Genomic DNA, 13008 nt, shown 5'->3' on the forward strand with positions numbered 1-13008 from the left:
TGTAAATCTATTTTATAACATGAATTAAGAAAAACAAATTAAAAAGAGACACTCTACTATACAGATTAAAGTTGTATAGAGAAAGTATAAATTCTTTTTATAGTTATTTTTTATTATTTTATTATTGTTCAAAATATGAGTCCTAACTTTCTCAATCTCTCTTTCATCCCATAAAAAAAATTTTATAAACTTACATTTTTATCATATAATTCACTATTAAAAAGATATATTTTTCTCTGTTACTACAATTAATGTGTTGGAATTGGTTTCTTAATCACTTTTCTTAAAAAAAGAAAGGTTGACTAAACTATCGAAAAATTCATAATTAATCCACCAAAAAAGTAATTTTAAAAGAAAAAGAATTTAACTTTAATATACAAAAAATATAAATTATGTATTTTTGTTTAATTATATAATTCTCTTAAATAACTATTCATATAATAATTATACAAAATCATTATTTTTATAGATATAACAACACGTAATTAAATATTTGTATATAATTAAATACTAAAGCACTTTTATACTTTCTTTTTTCATCAAATTTAAAACCAAAAGATAATAATTTTACGAATTTGATAAAAATATAAACAATATTATTTTTTACAGCAAGAAGGGTGAAGGGTGAAGGGTGACTGGGTGAAGAAGTTAGACACTTAGACTATTCGAAAGGTTCCTAAAGCTTAAACATTTAAATATAAATTATGTATTTTTGTTTAATTATATAATTCTCTTAAATAACTATTCATATAATAATTATACAAAATCATTATTTTTATAGATATAACAACACGTAATTAAATATTTGTATATAATTAAATACTAAAGCACTTTTATACTTTCTTTTTTCATCAAATTTAAAACCAAAAGATAATAATTTTACGAATTTGATAAAAATATAAACAATATTATTTTTTACAGCAAGAAGGGTGAAGGGTGAAGAAGTTAGACACTTAGACTATTCGAAAGGTTCCTAAAGCTTAAACATTTGCAAGGGCATCCCTATATATGCCGAAATATTTTCAACAAATCCCTATAGTCTAGAAGTTTTTAATTAAGTCCATATACTGTACAAATATTTTTCAACCAAGTCTTCTAGTTTAAAAATTGTGTAATCAAACCCCTATTATGCATAAAAATCTTTAGAGGAAACAACGAGTCGTCATTACAGGGATTTGTTGAAACTGGCTTGCACATTGTAAGGATTTTTTATTACAAGAATGGTTATATTGAAACAAAATTGTACCTTGGCAAGATCAAATGTGTATTTCCTTTCATGTGATTATTCATATTCGATAGAACAAGTGGTTTTCAGAATGCTATAAGCAAGAGTTCTGATATCTTAGAACAAGGATAAAATGATTGAAGAGTACACTCACGTCTTCCAGCATTGCTTGATAATATCCATGATAGCAGGCTCCATATCATCTGGAATGACAAGGCGACAATGCTGGAAACCGACAGCACCCACAACTTGCATCGGATTCATTCCACCCCAGGGCTGTTGCAAAGTAGAGAGCTCCCATAATATGACTCCAAAGCTATAAACATCGCACCTGGATATCCAATCACCACTTGTTATAATCATAAAATTATGAACAGCTTAAAAGGGTGGCAACATCAATGAGAAGAACCACGAGACAACAAAGCCAAAGAACAATAGTTATATGTAATAAAAATTCCAATTTATTTTTCTCTATGCTAGATGATTCAGGTTAGAGAGGAACACAGACTATGAAATTCTCCTTCACAAGCAAAATAAAGAAAAAAAATTAATGATGAAAACCAATGATAACTGAGCTTACTTTTCATTTGAAGGTTCATTTCTTAACACTTCAGGCACCATCCACTCGGCCTGCAACATGTTATAAACAATGAATGTATTGCAATGCCAAACAAAGGCTTAGCAGCAAAACTAAATACGTGCAGAATACCGGAGCTGATCATACATATGAAAGACAGGAGTTTTGAGGTAGAGATGAAAAGCATGTAGTTAACTAAGGCCCCATTTGGCAATTGTCAGAGGACACAGACCTATTTGAAAAGGAGACAGAGAGAAATGCACAAAGTTTCTCTTCTCTAAGACAAAATTTGTGCAATTATCTCTATCTCCCCTGTCTTTATATTTATTTTTTCAGAAAGGCAGAAACTCGTACCAAACAACAACTTTAGTAAATTTAATTATAACAAGCAAAATTCAACAGTTTCATGTTTAGGCCTCAAAATTATTAAGAAAGATTTCCTCATTTGTTACCAAAAACCATTCATCGTAGTAGAGTGAATTGGTAAAGCCTAGAGAAGAGTTACAAGTTAGTTATGAAAGAACTGTTGGCTGTGAGAACAGTGCCAGCTACAATAGGACAGCTGTTAGTTACAGCTATCATAACTAACTTAAGAATGAATGGACTGTTGTACCTTTTGTACTATCTTGCACAGCAAGCTACTCTTCTCTATACATAAGCACAGATTAGTGATAAGCTCACTCGTAATGCAGATCATAAATGTCTTATCTTTCTGTCTGAATTTTCTTTTCTTTCTCACTCTGTGTTTTCCTCCTTCTCTCATTCTCCCAAACTTATTTAATCGACATTTTCTTGGCCTATAGAACTAGTAATTGTATTATAAATTGAACATAACAAAAGCCGAGGCTAAAGATAGGTATTCATCATCACAAAAGAATTAATATAACATCCCAAACATAATGAATTTTAAACGGCAAGAAGCTCCTGGTTTTCCAAATTTTTTGTTAAAAGATAATAGCAAATGCCTCCATTTGTGTATGTTTATATATCTTCAAAAGAATATAAAGCACAATGGAAAAAAATATGCAGCAAAATGTAGAGCAAGAACATGAAAGAACGAATAATTCGGAAGGCAGAGGGTATGACACAGTATTTGAGCTTAGAAATGAGGATTATGACAGCTTACTGTTCCTGCAGTTGCTCTGGAAGAAAGGAATGTACTGTGCTTCATTCTTGATAAGCCAAAATCACATACCTATTCAAAAGAAAAAAAGAAAGGGTGAAAAAAAAAAAATTAAACCATATCTGCAGGTAGCATTCAGCATGCTATCAACCATATTCTCTCTTGTTTGAGATCAATTCATTTTATGTTTATTAGTGCAGTCTGAAGAGTGATTTTTGTGAAAGTAGCTATTATTCACTTCCATGATCATTTTCAACCTTTTTTCAACAGAGCACGAATATTTGTTTAAATTACAGTATCCGGAGAGCAACCATTGTCTTCCATTTCAATTTTTTCTTCTGCTCCAAGGTAGAACCACAACTTCTCAATGACATAAAAGTTAAATTACCTGTGCCTACAAATGGTAGAACCTGAAAAGAACTCCATTGCAGATTGCATAACGAAAACTGAAAAAATAAATAAATAAATAATACTATTCAACTTATGCTCCCATTTTGTATATCAGTGAAAATGAACAAAGAATTGGTTAACTATATTAAAATTTTCCCTTTCTGTAGAGTCTGAAACAACTCTTGATGACAGAGCCATCTTCTTGTTGATGAACATGCAATATCCGAAACACATTGTATATTCATATACTCTTACCATACAGCAAAATTATGCCCTTTGCAGTAATAAATGTTTATTTGGAGTACTGTTTGCTTAAGTCTAAAACTGTTTTATGCAGCACGAACCACACAAGTTAGCATGGAAGTATATAAATGAAGAACCTAATTATAATGCAAAGATTGACTTTGCAAAGTTTATAGCAACATCAATATTTTATCCGTTTGAGATGAAGTGATTTTTGTTTGGGTTTCATGAAAAAAGTGATTTTTGAAGTTTAAAATCCAGTGAGTATGATTCTGAAGAATTCTAGTGTCTCGCAATTGATTCCGAAATCAAAGTATAAAGGAAAATTCACACTAGAGAGCTTCAACATAGTTTGGATTAATATAAAGCCAATTAAATTTATACATATAACACGGTGGATTGGTATTTACCCATCTGATTGAAAGTAAATAAATACAACAATTATGCAAAGAAATTCACTAAATAAAATCAACTGCAATTCCAAAGAATTCTATATTGTTTCACTTTTAACACCCCCATCACAACACCACATAACAAAACTCCAAGCCAGTAACTTCGTTTAAAATGCTAATAAACAGAGACTTAAGAGACACTGGAGTATTGTCTAAACAAGAAATAATGAGGTAATTTATCTAAGAATTAACAGAAAAACATTCTCCGAAAAAGTATTTCATAATGTACATATTTTCAGCAGAAGCAATTTCCAAGCAATACAATTGAGTAGTATTAATTAAGAAAATGGCCACAAATTTTGAGATAACTGAACCATATTAACCTTGACTCAATGTTGCTTAGGTTGATGAAAAGAGGGGACATGCATTCGAGAAGGTGGGTTTCTTTTTAAGATGGAAGTGAAAACTATATAGCCTAAGAATAAATACTTAATACCTACTTAAATTTCCTTTTACAACAATTCCCGGAGGATTTAATCAAATAAACAATAGCTCATGGTTGCTTATGATAAAAACAGTGATAGGAATTATTTTGATATATATACATATATATATACAGTACCTACAAAGATACGGAAAAATAACTTGCACAACAGAATAGCAGAGAACAAACAACAAAACAAAATATTCAATCTTTTTAGTTTTGCTTAGTTTGTAGCGTGATAAATATATGATCTCATAGAATAACAGTAAAGAACACTCCATTGCAATAAAGAGATCTTAAACACTAAATCTATAAGCTATAACTAGGAATATCATCTAAAGAATCAATAAAGTAGTGGAATTAAAAAGGATGATAGCAACTGCAAAACTCGAAAGTGCAAAATTAATTAATGTTATGGCATTGCCAAAGTCCTCTTATCCAACAGACACAGAATTTACAAAACTATGATACATATTCAGCAACAATGAGATGTAATTTCAATTTGAATTCATGTATATTACCTTTTTTTTTATCAATTCAATAAGCCTCTAGCAACCATTTCCCGAAGAAGTTTCTCTGCCATGTCATTCTCATCTTTTTCAAACAAAGCACCAATAATAGTTTCAAAAGTCACAGCATCTGGTAAGCAACCATTGCCTTCCATTTTTGACAAGAGTGCCAATGCTTCTTCAAACAAGCCCTCTTTGCAGAGCCCATTGATAATAATACTGTATGTCCTCACATTTGGACGATAGCCTTTAACGGAAAGATCTTCAAAAATCTCTATTGCATCTATAAGTCTTCCACCTTTGCATAGGCCATCTATAAGTATGTTGTAAGTGTATATATTTGGATCAATGCCACTCTCTTTCATTTGCTTGAATAACATAAGTGCCTTGTCAACTTGTTTGATATTGAACATCCCATCCAACAAGGAATTGTAAGTGACTACATCTGTGGGTTGACCTCTTTCATGCATCTCGACAAGAAGCTCTAAAGCACAAGAGATTCTCTTCGATTTGCTCAAGCCATCAATAAGAGTGTTGTAAGTTACTGTGTTTGGAACCAAGTACTTACGACGCATTTCTTCAAAGAGATTCAAGGCTTCATCGACCATTTTACTTTTGCACAAGCCATTAATCATGGTATTGTAACTTTGAACATTGAGTGACACTCTACTTTGGGCCATTGTGTTGAATATATATTTTGCCTTATTTACCTGATTCACCAAACAATATCCATCCATTAAGCTGGTATAAGTAACCACATCTGGTTTCACACCATGTTTTGCCATTACAGCCAATACACTCTTAGCATCTTTGATCTTTCCTTCCTTGCATAGCCCATCGATCAAAATACTATAGGTACGAACATCTGGAGTAATGTTTCTAAGCACCATATCACTTAACAAATCAATGGCTTCCTTATATTGACCCTCAAGACACAATCCAAAAATGAGAGAACTGTATGTGATAACATCGGGAGAAATTCCCTTAGCAAGCATTTCAGAGAATAAATGAAAAGCCTGACTTACAAGTGTATCCTTGCAGAGGCTATCAATAATTGCGCTGTACATGAAGACATCAGGAGCAACGCCATAATGTGGGATCTTTCTCAACACTTGAATAGCAGCTGATGTGTGTCCGGTCTTACAGAGGCCATTGATCAAGGTCCCATAAGTGACTTGATTAAAGTGAAATCCATGAGCCAGCACTCTGTCATGAAAGCTCACTGCTTTTTCAACACTACCAGAGAGACAGAGACCTTTCAGGATTGTTGTCAATGTTATGGTATCAGGCTGAAAACCCATCCTGAAAATCTTGGCCATTACAGAGAAAGCAAGCGTCATACGACCCATGCCGCAACAACAATTAATTACGATGCTCAAAGTAACTACGCTGGGCGCGATTCCCCTGATTTGCAATTGCTGAAAAAGGGAAACGGCGGCGTGGAAATGGTTCGTCTTGGAAAGGGATCCCAAAATCTTGTTAAATTGGATGATGGGAGGAGTACGACGCATAGAGAGCATGCGAGTGAAGGAATCAACAGCTTCATCAAGCGATTGGGGCTGAGAGTGAGAGTGTAGGGATGAAGTTGAAGGGAAGCAAAGACGGAGAGCAGAGTGGGAAACAGAATTTGGGATTTGAAGAGCACACCTTAACATTATTGGTGAGAATGAGAACAATGATAACATTCTTGCAATGAAGGAGAGTAGGGTAAAAAGGAAGAGTGCTTTCCACCTGAGAGAGTGAGGGTAGTATCAAGCTTGTTCGAGGTTATTTGTTTAATTGTTTGATTTGTTTCCACTTTTATTATCTTACTAATCCAAGCGCTGATGCATTGGATCACATACTCTATTTCCATAAATAAGTTCATTTTTTTTAATATTTACATTTCATAATATCAAATTGAAATGCCCATTAGTCACCAAAAAAAAAAATTGAAATGCCCATTTGTGTATAAAATTATATGTATAATTTTGATGTCATTTTTTTTTCTTGCACAATATTAATCGATAACAATATGAACAATACCACTAGTCCACTAACACTAATAATAATTTAGAAAAAAATAAAACAATTACAAACATAGATTCTGTTGTTAAAGGCAATTTTATTTTTTATATTCACTGTATAATTATTATAATATATAGAGATTGTAGAAATTTTATTTTTATTAGGCTTGTGAAAATAGAATATCCTTATACAAAATGTTTAACTAATTTAGTTTTAAATTTTCAAATTTAATAATATATGACTTTATTAACATAATGAACTTAGGTTATTATATATTTAGTCTCTTTATCTAAAATAAATTATGGATTAGCTAACATGTGTCTTAATTTTTAAGGGTACATAATAAGCTTGTTATTCATAAAAAGTTTTATTGAAAATATAAATATTCAAGTTTCCAATGTATTTGTTTTGTCTTTATCAAATAAAAATATTTAAAATTTTTTACTAATAATAAATTTATCATGTGCCCTAGAACACATGTTAAGGCATAACAACTACAGAAGCTATAAATAACAATATTAATAAAAATTCAATAGTCCAAGCAAACCAACTACTCTACAAGGGAATTGGAAAATTGCAACGGTTTTTTCAAAAAAACGTTACAAAACGGTATATCAACGGTTCCACAAATGTTGCGGTATAGGGAAATTTAATTTTGTGGCAGTTCTAAAGAACTGCTAGCACAATCGTTGCTAATCAGATTGATAATTTTGTGGCGGTCTATAACCACCGCTATTTTAGTAAGCGGATTTTAAATAATAATTTGCGACGGTCACATAACCATTGCAAATTTATGTGCATTTTTAAAAAAAAAAATTGCGATGCTTTTGAACTGTCACAATTTTATACACAAGCTTAATAAAAAACTAACCAACTACAATAGTTTATATCATTTTTCTTTACTATAATCTATTTTCTTACCTTATATTTATTAAACTTGAGATATTAACATAAAAATACTAAATAAACAATATTAAACTCGTAGATAATTCCAAAATATTAACTAAAAAATACTTATTTATAAATTATTTACTCAAAAAATATTGAACAATACAAAGGAGTGTGCAATATCCACTGAACGCTCTTGCAATACAAAAATGGTAAAACAAAAGGGAAAAAATAAAATGGTATAACAAAAAGAAAAAAATAAAATCAAAATCAACTACTATTCTTCTCTCCTCATAAGAAATCTACATAAAAAAACAAGAACTCATAGCGTATAGTTCAACTTTAAGAATCAAGTATAATTATTACCATTAAACTTAGTGTGTATAGAAAAATCCTTTGTGCTTGTAATCTCTTCATATATTTGGAAATTCATATAGAACAAACTCTATGGATGGTGGCACATGAAGCCATAATTCGGTATGGTTAAGCCATCCAGTTGTTGCTGCTGCATGAGCCCTGGCCTGAGCTTGAAGATGCTGGCAAGCTGTGTACATCCTCAGGCTTGTAGCCATTGCAAAAACAGCAAGCACAGTGCAAGCCGTAACTACAAGCATACTTACATATGGTTATCATACTAATCGATACCAAATCAAAATGCTACAGAAACCTTTTGATTACCCACAATAGCTAAATTCTTACTTACAATAAAATAATGTGTCATCTGAGGAGAGTTCAGCAGCATGAATAGCATAATAACTGAATGACAAATCAAATACAGGTTTAAAAACTACAATGACTAAGCAGCAAAGCATTAGCTACAACAGTAATTAGATTACCTATGGTAAGAAAAGCCAGAGAATTGATATTAATTGGCACTTTATTTAGATTAAATCATATATATAATAACATGTATGTATCATGTATGTCAGACGTGCCAACTAAGCTTTTCTCCTAACTATGCATGCATTCTTATTCAATTTAATATGCTTATAAGTTATAAGTTATATATAACGACCAATAGCTGCGAATGAATGAATTAATGCTTCTTCTTGAAGAAAATCCCTGCGGCAGACAAGGAAATGATTCTAAATTGAAAGCTGACAATATTGAATTTTTTTTATTATGTGCTCTCAGCCACAAACCAAGCCATTTTCTTTTTATTTTTTTTCTTCCACTTACAAAGTTGGTAGTTCAATTAGATAGATTTGATATAAAACTTCAAAACTACATGAGAAAGTGGGGCATTAACCACAATCCTCATCACTTAGCTTGTCATAAAAAAATGTTTGGAAGATTGTAAAAATCTAAACTAATACTAGCTATAGCTTAGCTTCTTATCTTATTTTATACTATATATATATATATTCTCTGAGATTGAAGATGCTGACAAGCTGTGTACATCCTCAAGCTTGTAGCCATTAATTCTATCATAGTTGATTTTATCCAAGGACAGCTAACATATAAAGTGTTTTCAATACTACTTATGTTATTATCATTAAGCTAGTGATTATGAAATTATATTTAGTTTAAGAATAAAGCATCACCTGTATGAGTAGTTCAGTTCTTAGTCATCTACTTGCTTCATGTTCACTGCGTGCTTCACCGCGTTGACTAATGATTTCATCAATTTTATCAAGAAATATGGTTGAGGGGGCATGGCGTCTTGCAAGCTCAAATAACACATTTATCAACTTCTCGGAATCACCTGCAATCTAAAATAAATTTTGTAAATGTGCATGCCCAGTTGCCCACTATATTATAAACTAAACAGAGAAGAACAAGGAGCAATTTGAAAGGTCTTTCTCTTCCTTACAAGATAGAGGCAATTTAATCCAAACGAAGGAGGAATCTAGGCATTCAAATGAAGCAATGTCATCTAAAATACAAGAATAATTCTATATCCTCCTAAGGAATTCTCCTAACAGTCTTCATAATTGTCAAACAAGGAAAAATATTTGAATGCTCTGAAAATGTATTTAGTAACTTAAAAAAAAGTATGTTTAAAAAAAAACACTTTGCTTGTTTTAGAAGGATTATTTGGAGGACATTGCAAAGCTCATAACAAATATATCCACGCTCTTTCTTTCAATCCAAATCATCCCTAATATACCAAGTGGCCATTTTGAGCTCCTGGCACTCTGAAAGAGTTATGAGTAACATGCCTCGCCATTTGCACACAACAGATGATGCTGAAATATTAAAAAATGTAGTCTGGCACTCTGTTGCAACAGCCTTTGAAAGCATTGTCTGCATCATTCAAATTAAAGTTATATAACTTTCAACAGTTTAAATAAAACATGGATATCCAGAAAAACTGCATTTTTATGTCAAAAGAATTTAGTTTAATTTGGGAGTAAGATTTTATTTCACTAAAAAATAACAATCTCTTACAATTTTAGTAGACACTGAGGATGAAATCCCTATACAATTTAGGAGAAATATTAATACAAACCTTTCGTGTCCATGGTGGGCCAAAAGAAAAACCATATATAAACTAGAGATTTAAGTGAAAAATTACTGAGTTTAAAAATTAACTCAAAAGAGTGAACTACCAAGCAATTATAAAGATTGTAGTCATAAGAACTTAATTACCCACTGCCATATCCCCAAGCCTAAATACGACTAAATCTTGGAAACAGAAATTAAATCTTTTTCTTCACATCTTTGACTAAATTCAACTTCTATTCAATATATACAGGCATGCCGCATGCATTTAAATGGCTTAGTCTTAAAAACAATATTTTGCTCAAAGAACTCCTAGCAGATTTTCCAAATGCAGACACATTTTTTCTAATAACATGTTGGTTCTATGGAGGAAAAACAAAATTCTTCCCCGATACACTTGCCTACATTGCTACAGACTTCCAAGTGTTTTGAATATTGTTCAGATCAATATTGTGAACTATATTCAAAACACTTGGCATATTGTCGAACACTTGGCGTGCAAAAGCATAAACACTACAAAATAGCACTAACAAGCATTCTTTGCAACACCAATTCAAAATTTAGCACCATGACATGAAAAATCAGCAGCATTCGCAATGACTCAGCAAAGTATCAGTCAATCAGTCCAAACAAATTGAAATACAAACTCAAGAAGCTCTTAACAGCATGTTTAACTATGTATAAACCAACACTAATTCTAATAAGAAAATCCTAATTCTAACCTAAACTCGAGTAACAGCAGCAAATAATGCTAACCAAATCAAATTAACACTAGAATCAACATATAACTAATCCTAAATTAACTAAAACAAAGAAGAAAAGGTGATGAGAACCTGAGTCGAAGACAGAGCAAGAACTCAGGAGAAATGGATGCAGTGGCAGTGACCAGCCGCTACTGCGTATGAACTCGCTGGAACTAGAGTGGCTCTATTCTGATTCTGCGACTGGGAATGAGGTAGGCAGGGGCGAGCTAGAGAGCCACAGTGCGAGGTTGTGAGGAGGGGAAGAAGATGGTCGCGGCGGCACTGGATGGTAGCCGGTGGTGAGACAGAGAAGGCAGAAGATAGGGGAAAAGAAAGAGAGAAAAGGTTTTCGCGGTGGTTGTTCGGTGAAAGAAGAAGAAGAAGATGAAGGAGAAGATGATGACGGTGGTGGTTCTGTGGTTCTGACGGAGACACTGGGGGCTGATGATCGATGGTGGCGCTATCCGGTCGAAGAGAAGTTAGGGCTGGAGAAGGGGGAGTGTGATTCAGACTTAGAGCTCCGGACATCTAGTCGAGTGAGTGACGGGGCACTTAGGGCCGTTGGCTCTCTTCTTGATTTGATTTGCAGCAGGAGGGAAACTAAGCGCCGCTATCTTAGTTTTTTTTTGTAGCAGAAGTCCAAACTGCTATTATAATGGCCGCTATCTTGTCAAATTGCAACGGTTTGATTAACAGCCGCCAATTAATCATCATTATTTTCCGTCTTTGCTGTATACTATTACATTAATCTTAAACCTCAAAATCCAAATTATAAAACAAATACACATCGAAAAAAATTTAAAGCATACACACAAACTAAGCTATAAAATTTTGTTCACCAAATCTTCCTGCAACTTTAATAGTATCTAATTAGCTATCAGGACCAATCGAATTATTTTTTCAATGTTGATTTTATTTTTTATTTAGGTGTTTTTAACTTGATTAGCATCTAAACTGTATTTTCATATCTCTGTCATTTTATTACACTGAAGGTCCCAATCCTAAATGAAAGACGTTTTAACATTGAATACATTATCAAGTTAATTTATGTTGTTTTAATTGGTTTGAATTTAATTTTAAACTGTGGTTTGCAACTGCAATTGCAGCCATATTATCAGAAGCACAATAAAAATTGGTTTAGCACTAGCAGCATTAAGATGGAAGCAAAACGGAATAAAAAAGATACCCCAAGTGAAATTACAAGATTAAAAAGCTAGAATTCAAAGATAAACATGCATATCAGGTTCTTGTCTCAAATTCCATGTTTTCTATTTATAAATAATGAAATGCACACTTATCAAATCCAAATGAATATAGAATAACAGAAAATGTGAACAAGTTAGATGAAGCTTCATATGAAGTTAACACATACTTTAAATACAGAAAAGCAAACTGTTTCATACATGCGAATCAATACTAGTTCAATCAACGCTTGATTTTTTGTTACCCATGGATATTTGGACCTTGGATTAAAGAAACATTCACTTGCTCTATATGACGAAGAAAATCAATGACTTTGTTTTGTCAAAGTCTATTGCATTTGTGAAATGTGTCTCACTTAGAGCCTTGTAGGCAATTGTATGAACACAAAAAATATGAAGATATTTGCAAAATAACTGTGTAGATTTGATACAAAATACATTAGATGGCTACATCAGTCCGTAGTTGCTGCACGGTAAAAATGAAAAGATTTAAAGATGATGACAAAAGTGTAGAAAAGCTTAACAAGGGACGGATCTAGAAATATTATTATGGGAGGACCAATAACATATATAATATTAAAAAATTATGCAAATAATTATATAATGTAAAATTTATTACAAAAATATACCGATAGAGAAAATATTTTAAAATACAAAAAATATGTATGTATTTTTTATTAACGAAATTGTCGATTTTTCGTATCATAAAATTCATCGATAATAGAATCTGTGTCAAAATTTTCAGCAATTTTTTTTAATATAATTAAAAGACAATCTTTT

At 32.0% G+C, this 13008-nt stretch overlaps 2 protein-coding genes and 1 long non-coding RNA gene across 3 annotated transcripts; all 3 read right to left on the reverse strand.

Moving 5' to 3' along the window:
- On the reverse strand, positions 929 to 3898 carry LOC107644137 (serine/threonine-protein kinase EDR1-like). Its single transcript, XM_016347942.2, has 4 exons — positions 3892 to 3898; positions 2929 to 2997; positions 1806 to 1855; positions 929 to 1556 (listed from the first exon to the last, which is right to left on the reverse strand). Exons 2-4 carry the CDS (start codon positions 2971 to 2973, stop codon positions 1376 to 1378), a joined length of 276 nt encoding a protein of 91 aa, XP_016203428.1. The 5' UTR covers positions 2974 to 2997; positions 3892 to 3898; the 3' UTR covers positions 929 to 1375.
- Positions 4539 to 6731, reverse strand: LOC107644136 (putative pentatricopeptide repeat-containing protein At1g12700, mitochondrial). Its single transcript, XM_021102759.1, has one exon. The coding sequence runs from the start codon at positions 6626 to 6628 to the stop codon at positions 4967 to 4969; it is 1662 nt and encodes a 553-aa protein (XP_020958418.1). The 5' UTR covers positions 6629 to 6731; the 3' UTR covers positions 4539 to 4966.
- LOC110262523 lies at positions 8098 to 9542 on the reverse strand. The gene is made up of 3 exons (XR_002347168.1): positions 9383 to 9542; positions 8538 to 8594; positions 8098 to 8442 (listed from the first exon to the last, which is right to left on the reverse strand). It is a non-coding gene; the product is annotated as an uncharacterized LOC110262523 (long non-coding RNA).

This window comes from Arachis ipaensis, chromosome B05 (genome assembly GCF_000816755.2).
Source record: "Arachis ipaensis cultivar K30076 chromosome B05, Araip1.1, whole genome shotgun sequence".
Classification (NCBI taxonomy): Eukaryota; Viridiplantae; Streptophyta; class Magnoliopsida; order Fabales; family Fabaceae; genus Arachis; species Arachis ipaensis.

What these genes read in the sequence shown, in the direction of transcription:
- LOC107644137 (XM_016347942.2), bottom strand. Translation starts at nt 2,973, where the DNA reads ATGAAGCACAGTACATTCCTTTCTTCCAGAGCAACTGCAGGAACA. An exon ending in CCAGAGCAACTGCAGGAACA is followed by an intron (nt 1,856 to 2,928) that starts GTAAGCTGTCAT and finishes AACATGTTGCAG; the next exon opens with GCCGAGTGGATGGTGCCTGA. An exon ending in AATGAACCTTCAAATGAAAA is followed by an intron (nt 1,557 to 1,805) that starts GTAAGCTCAGTT and finishes TTGGATATCCAG; the next exon opens with GTGCGATGTTTATAGCTTTG.
- LOC107644136 (XM_021102759.1), bottom strand. Translation starts at nt 6,628, where the DNA reads ATGTTATCATTGTTCTCATTCTCACCAATAATGTTAAGGTGTGCTCTT.